Here is a 20,527-nt window from a genome sequence, read left to right on the forward strand (position 1 = left end):
ATATTTGAGCAGATCAGCAAGTTCATTTGAACCTAAAAATCAACATTAAGACCAGGTTTAATGATCTAAGTGAACAGTTATTAGTGCAAAAGAAATTCATTCTTTAGGATCTATCTAACTCAACAAAGTGGAAAAGAAAACACCAAGTGTGCAAATGTAGCCGTTTACACCCCATAGACTTGTGGGACATGCCATGACAATCTCATATTTTGGGAAAAAATATATTATGGGTCACGTGATGCCTGACCCTTTCTCAATCTTCACCTGAGATGTCTTTAAAAGACTTCCCCATTTGTCAAGTGGTTTAAAGTCACACATCTACACTCATGATCTTCCTCTCTTACCCTTAAGCACATGCTAAAAGGGGGCTGGACGGTTCAGATATTAAAGCAAGCTTTCTTTAGGTTTCAACTATAGTTTCCCTTTTTTTCCTTCTTTTTACCCTCTTCTTTTACTCTGACAGGACTTACAGGATCCTACCTACTTATCTTCATATTTTAAGCCTAAGCAATCAATGATCATGAGTTATTATCAAACCATATTCTTCACCCATGCATAAAGAAAAGAAAACCTCAATCCCTAAATTGTTCAAGACTTAACAAGACATGACCAAACCATCTTCATTTCACCCTTCTCCTACTACTTCAAACTTGTTAAATTGAACACTTAAGATCACCTATTAAACCCAGGTCAGTTCGTGAATAAATATCAATGCAGATGTATGAGTTTATGGCATACCAGTTTACTTTCACAACACAAGTTACTTCACCAATTAGATAAGATAAATAACAGGGATGGGAAAAGAAAACAAGATACCAAAGGTAACTGAAAAGGTTTTTTCAGATTCTTGAAAACTGTTTCTTTCCATTTTTACATCTTGCACTCCCAAAGTATTCACTAATCGAGTTAAGGACTAATAATCATCTTGCTAGCTAGTTAGACTAATCATATTTATCTTAATTAACCAGTGATTACAACGGTCCTATGGTCCATAAAGGTTTATCCTTTTCTTTTCCATTTTCACCAAACTTCTTAGTACTTAGAGATAGACCGTTTTTAAAATATAGGACTTGTGACATGGGTTACATCAAGATAAGTTATGAGCACCATATGTTTTAGTCACACAAGTTCAGATAAGAGATTGAAGCATTGATCAAATCAAAGAAACAAATTAAACTCAGGCCTTTAGTCACATTAGTTTTAAGACTTGCTAAAAAAAACATAGGCAATTTGGCACACAGTATGGCCTAGACTAGGTGCAACCATGATCACGCTGTGTGTTTCCATTAATAGTTTACCAACCCACAAGCCAAACTGAACCGAATTCCATTGTTACACCTTAGAAATTCCCCGTTAGCGTACAGCGAATAGGCCATCGAAGGGTATAATGTATACGATGTTTTGATAAGCAAGAAATAGCATTTGAGGGTCCTAATTAAGATTTCCAAAGACATTCAAGATAAGGAGAGGAAGTTGTTAAGGAAAGCAAGTCATATGTCGTGTGTCGGACATGATTTACGAGTATCGAGTTAATGACGTTCTAATGATGCTTTGAGGAAGAGTTATAACATCCCTTAGATTGGTATTGAGGTGTTAGACAAGTGTTAAGAAAGTTCCATAAGGATCGGAGATCAAACGAGTCGACGAGAACAAGTCTCTCGGGCAAACATAACTAGACTTGGCGTATAAAACATACGGACCGTATGTTAGTCAGCCCAATATAGCATGTCCTGACGGACAGGACATTTTGAATTAATATAAGGGACCTCTCTCTCATTTCATTTTCATTTCATCTTTCATCTCCACAACTCAAGAAGCCTCTAGAACATTCCATACACTTCATCCACAAGAACACAAAGGAAATTGATGATCAACTTCATCAAACCAACAAGAATCAAGAGTGTGAAACCCATTAAAGTCATCCAAACCAAGAAATCCCAAGAGTGGTGAAATAGGGTTTTGGTGCAAGAGGTGTATTACCATTCAAGGCTTGTTCCTCCATCATCTAAGGTGAGTTTCATGATCTTTTCATGATGTTTGAAGTATTGATAAGTTGAAACACTTGGATTGTAGAAGAGTATAGAAAATGGGTCATAAATGTGTGAATAGTGCTATTGTTGAGTAGTAGTTTGGAATGAATCATGAATATGGATATATTGTGATTGTAAGTAGATTATGAATGATATTTAGAACATGGAATAAGTATTATATGTGAAAGAACGCGATAGTGAACTTTGGTCTTGATTATGAAGAATTTGAAGTGGAATTGTGAAATGTGGATAATGCAAACGAATGATGCTTGTCGTTTATGATGTTGTGATTGTTGTTATGAATGTTGGGAGTTGATATGGAATATGGAGGAAGTCATATAAACAAAGGAAATGCTGCCCAATTTTCTCTAGCTTTAGTAAGTACGTTCTTATGATTGTTTAGCTAATGTCGATACGAATTCCCTTGAAGGTGTAAACGAGTGCATTAAAGGAGAACGAGCAAGCGATAGAATAGTTAAACGACAAAGGCATGTGAGGCTAGTCCTTTATTTCTAAGGCATGAATCTTATGGCATGAATTTCCTCCTTCTTCATGAATTTCCTATCTTCAAGAAAGCTAGAGCCCTTGTTCATGAAGTCATACGAGATAAGAGGTACACAATGAGTACGTTAATGATGATGCTAAGTTTAAGTCTAAAGAAGCTATAGCCCATGATATGATGCTATTTATAATCTATTGATGTTGATCATTATATACACTCACCTTATGCTTGTTCCTTCAAGGTGAGGCAGAATGCTTATGAATGCTCCATAATGAAATCGGGGGTCCACGACCTTATGTCACCCCGATAAAGTATGATTATCTATGAGTCTCTATGCATGCATTATGATGAGTTATGATAAGTATATTATGATGAGCATACTATGATGCATATGATGATATTACACCGCGCCTATATGGCCGGGCGATCACCGCCAAGGCGGGCGTACTATACACCATGGCCAGATGGCATGGGCAGACACCACTAGTGGGCGGCATGAGATGGTACCCCGGACGCGGGAGGCCTGGACGCAGGCTAATGCTAATGTTATTGATTATCACACCGTACCTATATGGTCGGGCAGCTTATACATTTATGCATATATGATATGATGATGATTATGACAGTAAGCCGCCCTTGCATTATTTCTTTTATGATTCGATCGATCGCGATTGCTCCTCATTTGATGCCTCCTCATTTCATTGATGTTTCACTATTGCTTATGCCTTACATACTCAGTACAATATTCGTACTGACGTCCGTTTTCTTTGGATACTATGTTCATGCCCACGAGTAGACGGGGAGGTGATCCGGACTCATAGGAGCCATTAGTTGATCGAGAACCCTCCACTTTTTCGTAGGTGCTATTGATTGTATATATATATATATATATATATATATATATATATATATATTTTGTGTACATGTATATATATATTTTGGGCACGACGGGGTCCTGTCCCGTCCATATGTCTAGTACTCTAGTAGAGGCTCGTAGATACGCAGTGTGGGTAGTATGGTCTCACAGTCTTTCATGTATATATATATATATATATATATACATATTATTTTGATAGCCGAAGGGCTTATGTTTATAAAAGTAAAAGTATTTCAAATGTTAATAGTTTTCTATGAATATGAGTATATATTATGAATGAGAGCAGATGAGTAACAGAATGAGCGGTGTTCGGTGGTTAGCCCCGAATACCTGTCATGGCCCGTAGAGGGGTCGTGACAGAAGTGGTATCAGGGCAGTTCAGTCCTAGGAAGTGTCTACGAGCCGTGTCTAGTAGAGTCTTGTTTATGGTGTGTTGCGCGCCACGCTAATAAACAGGAGGATTCAAGGCATTTAGGAAAAATGACCATCTTTCTTCTTATGAGATCGTGCGATAGAGCCGTGTATAAGATTTTATCCTCCCTAATAGTGTGTTGTGATTTCAGAAATGCCACCAAAAGGAAAAGCTAAAGCCGCCCAGAAGGGCGAGACTACGACGAAAAGGCGGGCAGAAAGAGAGCCGCCTATGAATGTAGATGAGGATGAATCACATAACGAGGCTCTATCTAATGCCTCCACTACTCCGCCTATTATAGAAGAGCAAGAAAGGGGCATCGGTTCCGGGCTCCTATGCCTCCAGTTCCTCCACCAGCTACTTCGGGTCAACAAGTGACCGAGGCCATTCATTTATTGGCGTATCTAGTTGCTGCCCAGGCACAATGGCAAAATGCGGGCCCAAGTGATCGGTCAGCTAGTACTAGAGCCCGTGACTTCATGAGTTTGAATCCTCCGGAGTTCTTTGGGTCAAAGCCGGATGAAGATCCGCAAGGTTTTATTGATGAAATATTGAGAACGTTGCGGATTATTCATGCTTCCGAGACCGAATCTGTGGAGTTGGCATCATATAGACTCCGGGATGTGGCGATTTTATCATATAATAATTGGATAGCATCTAGGCAAGAGAATGCGCCTCCTCCCGTTTGGTAAGAATATGTGGATGCTTTCATTCGCCATTATTTGCCACCCGAGGTCCGTCGAGCTAGAGCGGATAGATTTTTAAATTTGAAGCAAGGGAATATGAGCGCTCGGGAGTATAGCCTTCAATTTAATTCATTGGCTAGATATGCCCCGACTATGGTGGTCGATATGGGAGATAGGGTCCATAGATTTGTGAGTGGCTTAGGGCCACATTTATTTAAAGATTGCTTAACGGCTTCATTGCAAGATGGGATGGATATTTTCCGCATTCAAGCCCATGCCCAAAATCTAGAAGGACAACAACCTCCGCAAAGGGGTGATCGTGATGTTGATAGAGGGCAAAGCAAAAGGGCCAGATCTATGGGCACAGGCAGTGATTATAGAGGGGGATCAAGGCAGACATATTCTAGACACTCAGGCCAGTCGGTGACTAGTGCACCTCCCCGATTTACAGGTAGGAGATTTGATCGCTCCTTCCGTTCAGGACAGGGTCAGAGTTCGAGGGCCTCAGGTTCACAGTTTGGGGGAGACTATAGCCAGAGGAGACCTCCAGTACCGCGATGCAGTCAGTGCGGTAGATTACACTCCGGACAGTGCCGCCAGGGGTTCGGACGCTTGTTATACTTGTGGATAGGTGGGGCACATGATGAGAGATTGCCCGTCGATGAGAGATAGAGTTGGGACCCTAGCCCGGGATCGCCGGCGGGTTCTTCTTAGTGCGTCCCGGTAGTGCGACTTCCCATTCCTGGCGAGGCCGAGGTAGAGGCCGAGGGGGAGCATCTACTTGGTGCCACTCGGCCCCGTATGTATGCTTTAGCCGGACGACGGATCTCGAGTCCTCCCCGATGTGGTTACGTGTACATTGTCCATATTTTCTCACGATGTGTATGCATTAATAGATCGGGTTCTACGTTATCTTATATTACTCCATATGTTGCTAATCGTATTGGGGTAAAACCCGAGCCAATTAAACCTTTTGAGGTATATACTCCGGTTGGTGATCCCGTGATAGCTAGACAAGTGTACAAAGATTGTGTGATTGTGATATGTGATCGCCAAACTAAAGCTGATTTAGTTGAGCTTGAAATGTTAGATTTCGATGTGATTATGGGTATGGATTGGTTGGCCTCATGTTATGCTAATGTTGATTGCCGGATGAAATTAGTTCGATTTCAATTTCCGGGAGAGCCCGTGCTTGAATGGAAAGGTAATACGGCAACTCCAAGAGGTAGGTTTATTTCCTACCTTAAGGCAAGAAAGATGATAGCTAAGGGCTATATTTATCATTTAGTCCGAGTTCATGACACTGAAGCAAAGTCTCCAACTTTCCAATCCGTTCCGGTAGTGAATGAATTTCTGGATGTATTTCCAGATGAACTTCCAGGCCTTCCCCCAGAAAGAGAAATTGACTTTGCCATTGATGTGTTGCCGGATACCAAGCCTATTTCTATTCCTCCTTACCGAATGGCACCGGCAGAATTGAAAGAGTTAAAGGCACAGTTGAAAGATTTGCTTGAGAAGGGGTTTATTAGACCCAGTTCATCACCGTGGGGAGCACCAGTTTTATTCGTAAGAAAGAAAGATGGCTCCCTACGAATGTGCATTGATTATAGACAGCTGAATAAAGTGACGATAAAGAACAGATATCCTCTTCCGAGAATTGATGATTTATTTGATCAGCTACAGGGTGCCAAGTGGTTTTCCAAAATAGATTTGAGATCGGGTTATCATCAAGTGAGAGTTAGAGAAGAAGATATTCCCAAGACAGCTTTTAGAACGAGATATGGCCATTATGAATTTCGAGTGATGTCATTTGGGCTAACTAATGCTCCGGCAGTGTTCATGAATTTAATGAATAATGTATTCAGGCCTCTCTTGGATTTGTTCGTAATAGTATTCATTGATGATATTCGTGTATTCTCGCGTAAGAATCAGAACATGCAGATCATTTACGTATTGTTCTTGGAATTCTTCGAACTCGGGAGTTGTATGCAAAATTTTCAAAGTGCGAGTTTTGGTTGAATTCTGTGACATTCTTGGGTCATGTTATTTCAGATGATGGCATTCGAGTTGATACTCGAAAATTGAAGGCTGTGAAGACTTGGCCAAGGCCTACGACGCCTACAGAAGTTCGTAGTTTTCTGGGATTGGCAGGTTATTATAGAAGGTTCGTAGAGGGCTTTTCATCTATTTCAGCCCCATTGACGAAGCTAACCCAAAAGTCAGCAAAATTTCAGTGGAATGATGCTTGTGAGCGTAGCTTCCAAGAGTTGAAGGACAGATTAACCTCAGCTCCAGTCTTAACACTCCCAGAAGGGCCGGATGGCTATGTTGTGTATTGTGATGCTTCTGGCGTTGGGTTAGGATGTGTATTGATGCAGCACGGTAAAGTCATTGCTTATGCTTCGAGGCAGTTGCGAAAACATGAAAAGAACTACCCAACTCATGATCTTGAATTGGCTGCAGTTATTCATGCATTAAAAATGTGGAGACATTACTTGTATGGTGTGCATGTTGATATCTATACAGATCACAAGAGTCTCCAATATATTTTCAAACAGAAGGAGTTGAATCTGCGACAGAGGCGGTGGTTAGAATTATTGAAAGATTATGATGTGAATATTTTATACCACCCCGGAAAGGCAAATGTAGTAGCGGATGCGCTTAGCCGCCGATCAATGGGTAGCTTATGTGAAGTACCCTCGGAGAAGAAAGAAATGATTCATGAACTCCACCAACTAGCTAATCTTGGAGTACGTTTAATTGATTCAGGTGATGCAGGAGTTAGTGTTAATAATCCCACAGTTTCGTCCTTGAATATGGAAGTAAAAGAGCGACAATATGAAGATCCTCAATTGAGCCATTATAGAGATATATGTCATGCAAAGGAGGAGTCTCCATTTGAAACTTCTATAGATGGACTTCTTAGATACCGAGGGAGGTTATGTGTTCCAAACGTTGCAGAATTGCGTCATCGGATCCTAGAAGAAGCTCACTATTCTCGGTATTCTATTCATCTAGGAGCGACGAAGATGTATCATGATCTCAAGTTGATATATTGGTGGGATGGCATGAAAAGAGACATAGCAGAATTTGTAGCCCAATGTCCAAATTGCCAGCAAGTGAAGATAGAACATCAAAAGCCAGGGGGATTATTGCAAGCGATGGAAATTCCTATGTGGAAATGGGAAGTGATCAATATGGATTTTATTGTAGGACTACCTCGTTCCCTAGGCAAATATGATTCTATATGGGTGATTGTGGATAGATTGACGAAAGCAGCTCATTTTCTTCCAGTCAGAACCACCTACTCAGCAGAAGATTATGCAAGGTTGTATATCAAGGAAATTGTGAGACTCCATGGTATTCCGATATCCATTATTACAGACAGAGGAGCACAGTTTACAGCCAAGTTCTGGAAATCTTTTCAAGAAGGTCTAGGTACTCAAGTAAGGCTCAGCACGGCATTTCATCCGCAGACTGATGGACAAGCCGAACGTACTATTCAGACCTTGGAGGATATGCTAAGGGCATGTGTTTTAGATTTTGGTGGTAGTTGGGATGACCACTTACCCCTAATCGAGTTCGCATATAATAATAGCTATCATTCTAGTATCCAAATGGCTCCGTATGAAGCTTTGTATGGAAGGAAGTGCAGATCTCCAATTGGATGGTTTGAAATAGGAGAAGTACAGTTAATAGGCCCCGAGTTGATTCAACAAGCTGTGGAAAAAGTCAAAGTGATCCGAGATCGGTTGTTGACAGCCCAAAGTCGCCAAAAATCTTATGCGGATAACCGCCGGCGAGACTTAGAATTTCAAGTCGATGATTGGGTATTTTTGAAAGTATCGCCAATGAAAGGGGTGATGAGATTTGGTAAGAAAGGAAAGTTAAGTCCTCGATATATTGGACCCTATAAGATTATCCGCAAGGTGGGTCAAGTAGCTTATGAATTGGACTTGCCTTCAGAGCTTGAATTAGTCCATCCAGTTTTTCATGTCTCAATGCTCCGTAAGTGTGTTGGAGATCCTACAAAGATTGTGCCAATAGATGATGTTCAGATCACAGAAAAGCTAGCCTATGAAGAGGTGCCTATTGCCATATTAGACAGGCAAGTACGGAAACTTCGAAATAAGGAAGTAGCTTCAGTCAAAGTCTTGTGGCGAAATAACAATCGAGAAGAGATGACTTGGGAAGCGGAAGAGAAGATGAAATCCATATATCCGCATTTATTTCAGCCCCCGGAAGAGATCTATGATGAGACATCGAGATTATAAGGTATGTATGCTTTTCTTTTATGCATATGGGTCGTGTGTGGCCAATTTATATTGCTATTGTGTTGTGGACCGTGAGGCAATGATATTATGGGTTGTTGTGATAGGATGGTAGTGCCATATTATAGGGGAAACTCTGGCGAAATTTTTCTAGAATTCCCGATGACTTAACATTCGAGGACGAATGTTCCAAAAGGGGGGAAGAATGTTACACCTTAGAAATTCCCCGTTAGCGTACAGTGAATAGGCCATCGAAGGGTATAATGTATACGATGTTTTGATAAGCAAGAAATAGCATTTGAGGGTCCTAATTAAGATTTCCAAAGACATTCAAGATAAGGAGAGGAAGTTGTTAAGGAAAGCAAGTCATATGTTGTGTGTCGGACATGATTTACGAGTATCGAGTTAATGATGTTCTAATGATGCTTTGAGGAAGAGTTATAACATCCCTTAGATTGGTATTGAGGTGTTGAACAAGTGTTAAGAAGGTTCCATAAGGATCGGAGATCAAACGAGTCGACGAGAACAAGTCTCGAAAAACTGGGCAAACATACGGCCAGACATACTGGCCGTATAAAATCTACGGACCGTATGTCCAACCGTAGATTCAGCCCAGTATGGCATGTCTCACTAGACCAGATCTACGGCCAGACATACGGCCAGTAGAAAACATACGGACCGTATGTTGGTCCGTAGATCTCGGTCGGGACAGGTTTTGAATTAATATAAGGGACCTCTCTCTCATTTCATTTTCATTTCATCTTTCATCTCCACAACTCAAGAAGCCTCTAGAACATTCCATACACTTCATCCACAAGAACACAAAGGAAATTGATGATCAACTTCATCAAACCAACAAGAATCAAGAGTGTGAAACCCATTAAAGTCATCCAAACCAAGAAATCCCAAGAGAGGTGAAATAGGGTTTTGGTGCAAGAGGTGTATTACCATTCAAGGCTTATTCCTCCATCATCTAAGGTAAGTTTCATGATCTTTCCATGTTGTTTGAAGTATTGATAAGTTGAAACACTTGGATTGTAGAAGAGTATAGAAAATGGGTCATAAATGTGTGAATAGTATCATTGTTGAGTAGTAGTTTGGAATGAATCATGAATATGGATATATTGTGATTGTAAGTAGATTATGAATGATATTTAGAACATGGAATAAGTATTATATGTGAAAGAACGCGATAGTGAACTTTGGTCATGATTATGGAGAATTTGAAGTGAAATTGTGAAATGTGGGCAATGCAATTGGATGATGCTTGTTGTTTATGATATTATGATTGATGTTATGAATGTTGGGAGTTGATATGGAATATGGAGGAAGTAGTATAAACAAAGGAAATGCTGCCCAATTTTCTCTAGCTTTAGTAAGTACGTTCTTATGATTGTTTAGCTAATGTCGATACGAATTCCCTTGAAGGTATAAACGAGTGCATTAAAGGAGAACGAGCAAGCGATAGAATAGTTAAACGACAAAGGTATGTGAGGCTAGTCCTTTCTTTCTAAGGCATGAATCTTATGGCATGAATTTCCTCCTTCTTCATGAATTTCCTATCTTCAAGAAAACTAAGAGCCCTTGTTCATGAATAGCTATATGAGATAAGAGATACGTTATGAGTACGATAATGATGATGATAAGTTAAGTCTAAAAAGCTATAGCCCATGATATGATGCTATTTATAAGGTATTAATGTTGATCATTATATACACTCACCTTATGCTTGTTCCTTCAAGGTGAGGCAGAATGCTTATGAATGCTCCATAATGAAATTGGGGGTCCACGACCTTATGTCACCCCGATAAGAGTATGATCATTTATGAGTCTCTATGCATGCTTTATGATGAGTTATGATAAGTATATTATGAGTATATTATGATGAGCATATGATGATATTACACCGCGCCTATATGGTCGGGCGATCACCGCACAAGCGGGGCTATACACCATGGCCAGATGGCATGGGCAGACACCACTAGTGGGCGGCATGAGATGGTACCCCGGACGCGGGAGGCCTGGACGCAGGCTAATGTTATTGATTATCACACCGTACCTATATGGTCGGGCAGCTTATACATTTATGCATACATGATATGATGATGATTATGAAAGTAAGCTAGCTTGTATTATTTCTTTTATGATTCAGTCAGTCACGGGTTGCTCCTCATTTGATGCCTCCTCATTTCATTGATGTTTCACTATTGCTTATGCCTTACATACTCAGTACAATATTCGTACTGACGTCCGTTTTCTTTGGACGCTGTGTTCATGCCCACAGGTAGACAGGGAGGTGATCCAGACTCATAGGAGCCATTAGCTGATTGAGAGCACTCCACTTTTTCGGAGGTGCCATTGATTATTCTTTTATGTATATATATGTGTATATATTTTGGGCACGACGGGGTCCTGTCCCGTCCATATGTCTAGTACTCTAGTAGAGGCTTGTAGATACGCAGTGTGGGTAGTATAGTCTCACAGTCTTTCATGTATATGCATGTATATATGTATATAATATTTTGATAGCCGAAGGGCTTATGTATATAAAGTAAATATGTTTCAAATGTTAATAGTTTTCTATGATTATGAGCATATATTATGAATGAGAGCAGATAAGTAACAGAATGAGCGGTGTTCGGTGGTTAGCCCCGGATACCCGTCGTGGCCCGTAGCCCGGGTCGTGACATCTATTTTCAATCTGCATACTAGTTGATAAAAGAAACAAAAATGTTAATTCGTGCTAACTTTATTCTATTCTATATGAGTAAAGTCATTCAAGATGGAAGAAAAATGAATGTTCAAGGTAAGTTGACCACACTATTTCCCTGTTGACATAGAAACATTTAAGTCACATAAACAAACTAGTCACCATGAAAACTAATCAGCCTATTTTAGATGAGTTTCAACATAGCATTCAAACCTTCTACTTTGCCTTAAGTGAATCATAAATTAAACACACAACTAAATGGGACAGCTTTTAACATTAGGAACCATCATTAGCAAATATTAGAAACCAAGCAGCTTAACTAATACAATACCCTTAGGCTAATCAAAATTGTACGTAAAAGGGAACAAAATGAATTAGGAGTTACCTTTTATTTGCGCAGCCAAGAAAAGAATGGACTTGGGAGCCTTATGCTTCCAACCTCGACACTCAGCCTTGCGAAACAGAAATAAAGCAAGAAAATAATTTTAGAACTAAGAAAAACTCCAACTATTTGAATCAAAGTATTAAAATTTTACTTAGAAGCTTTTAAAAAATTGAATTTTTAGCTTCTTTAACTTTCAAGCTTTTTTCTTCTCTTTTTTCGATCTATTTTTCTATTTTACTGAGAAGCTTTTTTTTTTTTTTTTTTTTTGTGAGAGTGTAGAACCCCAAAAATTCATCCAAGACTAACATCACCAATGTGGGACAATCCCATTTCCAGAACCAAACACTCAACAAATGAAATTAACGACCCAGATCTAAAGGTATGGCAATGTGTGTGGTCAGATCTGACCCATCTTGGGTCGATCTGAACCAATATTTAAGGACCAATAGGAAATGGTGAAGACAAATAAACAATATAACCTTAAAGCAACAGAAAATCATAAGTTTGACTAGAAACCTAAAAAAATAAGTAAAAATAGAGATCTATTAACGTGTTTGGAATGAATTTTGAATGAAAATGTGTTGAACATTAATGGTTTCACCCTTTGGATCATACAAAGACTGTCAAAAGTCTGAGCAAACTGAATCTTTGCCATTTCTGGCATGAGAGAGGGAGGAAGAAGGGGGCGGCGCCTCTAAGATTTTAGGGGAAAGGGAGAGAAAGGCTGCGTTTGTTTGACAAAAATGAAATAAGGGAGTATTACTCCCTTCATTAAGCCGAGACTTGGGCCAGGTCTGGTCTATCGAGTGGACTGGGCCTGGTTCGATTTTTAAATAAAAGATAGGGCCCCTTTTTATTGTATGCATGTATATGTATACCTAGTGTATACATGTATAGAGAAAAATAAATAATTTTGCAAATAAGACGATTATTAGTGACAATATTTTAATTATAGACGAAATTAGGACATGATTATCTTATTAAAGTAATTTAAAAAATGGCCAACTGTGTAAATGAACCTAAAATTGCGAACATGGCCTTAATTAATTCTAATCCGACTAATTATTTCAATTATGCCCTCATTTGACCTAATTAGCAAATTTTGAAATTAAATTGCATTAATGACCTTAACAAATTTGAACCAATGAACTGGTTATTTCAAATAAAAGCATTAACATGCTGATTTTGCAAAAATGACCCTAATTTCTTTAAATCATGAATTGATTAATTTAATTGTTGCCATAACAAAAATAATTAGACAATAAAAAATCAATTTGCAATAATGATCATCTAATTAATTAATCAGTCTAATTAAAACATTTATGGACAATTATGCATATTTTCACAAATCATGGAATTATACAAAATTTAAAGATTTAAAGGGTTAAATGGTTAATTATCTAAATTACTCAAACTTCATGGATAAAATAAAGTATTTGCTAATTTTGATTTTTGTAATTTAATCAATTAAATAAATGATTATTATTATTTTTAACAAAAATACCCCTCTTCTCTTTTTTTTTTTTTTTTTTTTTTTTTTTGATTAAGTCTAACAAGTATCTCATAAAATGTCATTAAACTACCCATTAATTTTGTAACTAAATTCATGATGTCATGAAAACTCTTTCACCAATTAGAGGAGAAAAAATATTGGTCTGAACAATTTATAAAAAATTTATTTAAACCCTTTAACATGCATAGACCAAGGACCCTGAGTGATAGAAAATAATTATGGGAGGTCAAAAATTAGGTGTCAACAACTGTCCTTCGGTGTTCGGGGATGGCAGGGCCATCCCTGGGCAATGAAATTTGACTAACCCTAATTTTTTACTGACCCAACTCATTTCACCCTTTATCTTTATGAAATTTTAACATATGTGGCCAGACCCTGGTCTCCGGGTTTCCTACATATCTCAGGTTATATGAGAATTCAGGCCACTTGTAGTTCGACTCAACTAAGGACCTTCAAGTGATTTGGAAGGGCCGATCCGAGATTCCGGTATTATGATTGGGTTCCTCCGGATGACTGTTAGAATGTGACCCACTTTCGGGCCTTGAGTTCGCCTAGATATCCCTAATCTCTGGGAATCAAGTCACATGTAGTTCGACTTGCTAGAGAAGAGTGTATCCTTTATGCAGGAATACCTTCTGACTTCCCGGTGTATATCTGATCGGTCACGATTTTTAGTGGAAAAAATAAAAACAAGACAAGTTATGGCTGAATCTGAGATTGGATGGCATCCAAATCCTGGCCAGAGAGCTTGACTGTTATGGGCACCCTATCTTGACTGGCTGCGTAAGAAAAAGTTCCATGTTTGCTCTGCAATTTGTCTGGATATGGTTCAGCAAGCCGGCTCCTTTTTGGGCGGCTCTATGCCACTTTCCTGGATTTGACAATATGCAGATATTCTTCGTGGAAATTTAGATGAATGGCCCTCTCGGCTGTTTGTATGAATGGCCCTCTCGGCAATTTGAACCAATGGCCCTCTTGGCTTGTTTGAATGAATGGCCCTCTTGGCAATTTGTATGAATGGCCACTTGGTTGTTTGTATGAATGGCCCTCTTGGCGTGTTTGTATGAATGGCCCTCTTGGCAATTTGTATGAATGGCCCTCTTGGCTTATTTGAATGAATGGCCCTCTTGGCGTGTTAGTATGAATGGCCCTCTTAGCAATTTGTATGAATGGCCCTCTTGGCTTATTTGTACGAATGGCCCTCTTGGCAATTTGTACGAATGGCCCTCTTGGCTGTTTGTATGAATGTCCCTCTTAGCTTGTTTGTATGAATGACCCTCTTGGCAATTTGTACGAATGGCCCTCTTGGCTTGTTTGTATGAATAGCCCTCTTAGCAATTTAAATTAATGAATGGCCCTCTTGGCAAAATAAACGAATGGCCCTATGGGCATGCAGATGACAATTATGGCCCTTATGGCTGGATAATCTTTCTTTCGTCTATTGTATTGGTTGTTGACCCTTGTGGTCAAATGTTCCCTTTTGTGCTTGTCATGACACTTTTGTTCGTATATATCTTTATGCTTATCAATCGTGGCCCTCTTGGTCTGATATATATATTTGTTGTTCACTCTTTGTGTGGCCCTTTTGGTCGGATTTGTCTTTACGCTCATTTGCTCTGTGACTCTTGCGGTCAGGTGTATCTTTATTACCCATTTTGTCGTGACCTTTTTGGTCCATCTCTCTTTGGGATGAGTTTTGCCTTCCGTCTTTCTTTGTGAATAACCTGGTTGGTGGTGTCTCGTTTTGTCCTATAAAAGAAAAAACCTTTATCCACAGAAAAACTGTGAGTTTTCTAAGAAGTCGATTAGCGTTGTTGTCTTCCCGCCTGGTGTCTCCTCTAGATGCTCCTTCGAACCCTCTTGGACTCGGTACTTCGAGAGATGTTTCTGGGGATGTAATTATGCTATATTTTTTTTGAAAATTCAGAGTAAAAACTTTACAAAATGTATGTTGCTTTTTTCCTTTAAAATAAATGTTTGTTTCATTTTTTATGTGTCATGACGTGTGTTTTCTTCGAACGAGGTCTTCCGATTCTTTCCAGAGGTATGATTGGTGACTTTCATATTGGTAGAATTTTTTAGATCTTTCTCAAAAATTTTGCCCCGGTTTCAGGATTTGCTCTAAGCGAACCTTGCTTTGTCTCGCTATGCAGGAATTTTTGAGGTCCCCTAAAAAATTCTTCCCTAGTGTATTGCTTTACTTTGTCTCTTTCCTTGTCGACTGTTTCTGATAGGAACTTTTTAGGTTCCCTCAAAAATTTTGCCCCAGTGTAGGGTTGATGCTGTCTGATTTTTTGTGCTGACCTTTATAAGCTTGATCTTTTTGACTCTTCCTGCCTTATTGTCTCTGTGATTTCTTAAAGGTTTCTTGGTTCTTCTTTTATGACGACCGAGCCCAAGAGCGCCAACGTATCCTGTCGCAGCAGGAATTCAGGTCGAATGTAGTTCGGAATAAAGTGATTGAGTTTTTGTTTTACTAATAATTCGACCGGCTCCAATATGGACTGCCTATGTATCCCACTGTGGGGAAGTCAGGTCATTGCGTAGTTCATTACATAGATGATTTTTTTTTCTCCTATTCTATTACAGAGTACGATTACAAGCAAAAGGTACGAGTACAAGGAATTAATAATGCGATTATAAGCAAATGGAATCCCAAATGTAGTATCTCATGAGCGCGTCTGCATTGATGGCTTTTGGCCACTCTTGTCCGTCCATCTCGGCTAGGACTATAGCCTCTCCTGAGAGTACTTTCCTGACCATGTATGGTCCTTGCCAGTTTGGCGCGAATTTCCCTTTATATTCCTCTTAGTGAGGGAAAGACTCGCTTGAGTACAAGCTATCCGATCTGGAAGAGTCGGGTTCTAACCCGCTTGTTGAAGGCTCGGGACATCCTTCTCCTATACTGGTACATCGTGCATCGCCACCATCCTCTTTTCCTCTATCACGGCGCGATTGTTCATAATGATTTCTAACCCATTCTGCATCTTTTAACTCTGCCTCTTGGATGACCCTGAGTGAAGGGATTTCCACTTCTGCGGGTATGACCGCTTCCGTACCGTAGACAAGAAGGTATGGGGTTGCTCCCGTGGAAATGCGAGTTGTCATTTTGTACCCCAATAGAGCATAAGACAACTGCTCGTGCCAATTCTTGTATTTGTTGACCATTTTTCTCAGGGTTCTTTTGATGTTCTTGTTGGCAGCCTTTATGGCTCTATTCATTGGTGGCCGGTAAGCGGTAAAGTTTCTGTGGGTGACCTTGAATTGTTCACAGATTTCCTTCATCAAATAGCTGTTCAGATTGGCACCATTGTCAATGAAGATGGGTTCTGATACACTGAAATGACATATCAGATTGTTTTTGACGAAGTTGGCCACGACTTTCTTGGTCACTGATTTGTGGAAATTGCCTCCACCCATTTAGTGAAGTAATATATGGCGACTAAGATGAAGCAATGTCCCTTGGAGGCCAGAGGCTCGATGGGTCCTATGACGTCCATCCCCCATGCCACTAAAGGCCAGGGCGAGCTTATTGCATGTAATTCTGTGGGGGGAACTTTGATCAGATCCCCGTGTATCTGACACTGATGGCACTTTTGCACCATTTTACAAGAGTCGTGCCCCATAGTCATCAAGTAATATCCCGTCCTCAAAATTTTCTTAGCAAGGATGAATCCATTCATATGGGGTCCGCATGCCCCTGCGTGCACCTCTTTTAGCAATTTTGTAGCCTCATCGGTGTCCACACACCTTAGCAGCCCAAGGTCAGGGGTCCTTTTGTACAACACTTCTTTGTTCAAAAAGAACCCATTAGCCAACCTCCTGATGGTCTTCTTTTAATATGCTGAACTCTTTGGGGGATACTCTCATTTCTCTAGGTAGGCCTTGATGTCGGCATACCATGATTAGCCATCTCGCTCGGCCTCGACATGGGAACAGTGAGCCTGTTCTTCTCCCAGTGTGATCCCTAACGGATCAATATGAGTACTCTCAGGATGCTGATCATAGATGCTATCGTAGCCAATGCGTTTGCGAACTCATTCTGAACCCTTGGAGTATGCCTGAAGTCAATACTCTTGAATCTCCCACACATTCTCTATACCAGGTTCACATATGGGAGGATCTTATCATTTTGGGTTGCCTAGTTTCCTTTCACTTGGTTTATGAGCAAATCGGAGTCCTCGATTACTAACAACTCTTGTATGTTATGTCCATCGCCATCCTGAAGCTGAGGGCTGAGGATACATGCTTCATATTCCGCCATGTTGTTGGTACATCTGAAGTTGAGCTTTGCGGCCATCGGATAGTGTTGTCCTATTTCTGATATTAGCACCGCCCCAATGCTTGATCCTTTGTAATTGACAGCTCTATCGAAAAACAGTCTCCAGCCCGAGTATGGTTTTGCCACCTCTTCTTCCATAGCCATCACTTCTAAATGCAGGAAGAAAGTTCGTAATGGTTCCAGTTCACCATCGACGGGACTTTCTGCCAGCAGATCCGCTAGGGCTTTTCCTTTGATCGCCTTTTGTGCTACGTACACGATGTCAAATTAGCTCAGTAGCATTTGCCATTTAGCTAATTTTCCTACGTGTATCGGTTGCTGGAAAATATATCTCAGCAGGTCCATTCTAGATATGAGGTGGGTGGTAAACACTAATAGGTAGTGTCTCAGTTTTTTGGCAATCCAGGTCAAGGCACAACTGGTTTTCTCTACGAGCGTATACCGTGCTTCGCGGGAAGTGAACTTCTTACTAAAATAGTAGATGGCATGTTCCTTTTTGCCCTCTTCATCATCTTTGGGCGAGCATGCACCCGAGAGCTTTTTCTAATACTGACAAATACAGTAACAGAGGACTTCCTTTCCTGGACAGCACCAAGACGGGAGGACTGGAAAGGTATCTCTTGATTTTGTCAAACGCCTCTTGGCATTCTTCCCTCCAATTGGTGGGAGCATCCTTCTTGAGTAACTTAAGGATTGGCTATATAATCACAGTTGACTGGGCTATGAACCGCTCGAGTTCAGACTTCACAAGAAGCTCATGACTTCTTTCTTGGTCTTGGGGGGTGGTAACTCTTGAATTGCTTTGATTTTGGTAAGATCTAGTTCAATACCCCTACAGCTGACTATAAATCCTAGCAACTTACCCGCAGGCACTCCAAAGGCGCACTTTGCAGGGTTCATGTTACACCCCGTATCTTCGAAGAAGCACTTATCAAATTTGAAACATAAATACGTTGAGTTATGGTTAAGTAAAATCACTTTGGAATATAAGGAGCAAGCATTATTAAGTATACTTAATGAGTGAAGGATGCATATAAGGTATCTTTGGTTTTATAAGGAAATGATTGGAAGAAATGGAGTAGTACGACTTTGGAGAAAGGATGGGTAATGTTTTGTATAAAAATTTTGGTCTAAATTGGGGGACGAATATCTCTTAGCATATGAAGTGTTTTAAGGTGAACAAAAGCCTAAAATGAAGTTCGTCAAGTCTAGTTTCTAACGCAACAAACCGCGCACCGATAGGACATGGGAGTAGAGAATTATGGACGTTACAAGTTCAGCTAACAGAGCAGAAACGCATGCTACAGTAACCGACTTGCTACAGTACTGCTACAGTAAAATGCTACAGTGAACCCGACCCGAATTTGACTCCTATATAAAGGGTAATAACCCCCTTTTTTTCATCAGATTTTGCTAGAAATTCCAGAAATTGAAGAGAGAGAGTAAGGGAAACAAAAAGTGAGCAATTTTCAAGTAGCGGAGTAGTAGTTTAGGTCGGGGTAATGCATGGTTGTGATTCTAGTATTGTTTTGCGGTGGATTTTAGCGTGAACATTGCTGTCTTAACAAGAAAAAAGGTATGAATCTTTCTCTTTTGGTATTATTTAAGGCTTATTTACGGAGATAAAGTTGTTAAATAATTGTATAGTAAGTTGGTTAGTTCTAGAAGTTGGAAAACAGCGTGTGGGCTGTTTTATGGTACATATTGGCGTTGGAAATGATGTTATTGATGTTAGTATTGTTGTTGTTGTTGTTGGTTGCTAAATTGAGATTCCGGGCTAGGCATATAAAAAGGAGAGATGCTGCCCGATTTTCAGCAGAATATAAAATAGTTTGACTTGAGAGCTTAGCACAAATATACTACAATGAGTCTAACGATTGTGTGAATCCTCTTAAATGTAGACTTGCGAGCTCGAACGAATAAGTGTAGATAATTAGAGGCCGAACGAGGTATGTTAAGGCTCGCTCCTTTCTTTCAAAGGCATGATTCCATAAATGGTTACATAACCTCCTTGTTTTCAAAAGCTAGAAGTTCATAACTCTTAAAGCTTCTTATCATGTTAAATGAAATATATTCTATGATGATTGTGACGATGATGATGATTCTCTTCTAGAAACTCCGAAGTTATGATTTGAGAGCATTATGAGATTATTGAGCCCTTCCATGAATTCCTTGATCTTACTTATTGTTGATGGTCTCACTTCATGTTAATCGTTCCTTCGAGGTGAGATATAGTGAAGATAATGATTCTATCTCCAGTGCTTTCTAAGTTCATGATTCTCGAGACTCCCATGACATCGTCGACTTCACCTTACGATATTTGATCTTCTACGGAAGGATATAGTGATAATTATAATACTAATGGTGATGTTGATTTTATTTATGTATTTTTATGTCTATGTATATATGTATGCGTTGCACTCCCACTGATCAGCTGCAGATAACACCGTGCCAATATGGCCGGGCAAGATAATACCGCGCCTACATGGCCGGGCAAGATAACACCGCGCCTATATGGCCGGGCAAGATAATACCGCGCCTATATGGCCGGACAAGATAACACCGCGCCTATATGGCCGGGAAAGATAATACCGTGCCTTAATGGTCGGGCAAGATGCTACATGTATTACTGTGCCGTAGTGGCCGGGCAAGATGCTATATCTATTACCGTGCCTTAATGGCAGGGCAAGATGCTATATATATTACCGCGCCTTAACGGCCGGACAAGATATTATATATGGATATATATGGAAAAGTCTTTTTTTAAAAAGCTAAGCATGCACGACATTCGCCTTAAAAGGGCATTCAGAGGCACTGGTTGATCTCTTTTATATTGCTTTATCTTCAGATGCTATTATA

General features: G+C 39.9%; 1 protein-coding gene across 1 annotated transcript; it reads right to left on the bottom strand.

Moving 5' to 3' along the window:
* Positions 1-14,991: 14,991 nt before the first annotated feature.
* LOC132044302 (uncharacterized) lies at positions 14,992-16,806 on the bottom strand (the record flags this gene model as incomplete). Its single annotated transcript, XM_059434788.1, has 2 exons — positions 16,293-16,806; positions 14,992-15,135 (listed from the first exon to the last, which is right to left on the bottom strand). Coding segments are annotated over exons 1-2 (658 nt in total), but the record flags the coding sequence as incomplete, so codon positions are not given.
* Between the last annotated feature and the right edge of the window lie 3,721 nt (positions 16,807-20,527).

The sequence above is a fragment of the Lycium ferocissimum genome, unplaced genomic scaffold (genome assembly GCF_029784015.1).
Source record: "Lycium ferocissimum isolate CSIRO_LF1 unplaced genomic scaffold, AGI_CSIRO_Lferr_CH_V1 ctg4155, whole genome shotgun sequence".
In the NCBI taxonomy this organism is placed as follows: Eukaryota; Viridiplantae; Streptophyta; class Magnoliopsida; order Solanales; family Solanaceae; genus Lycium; species Lycium ferocissimum.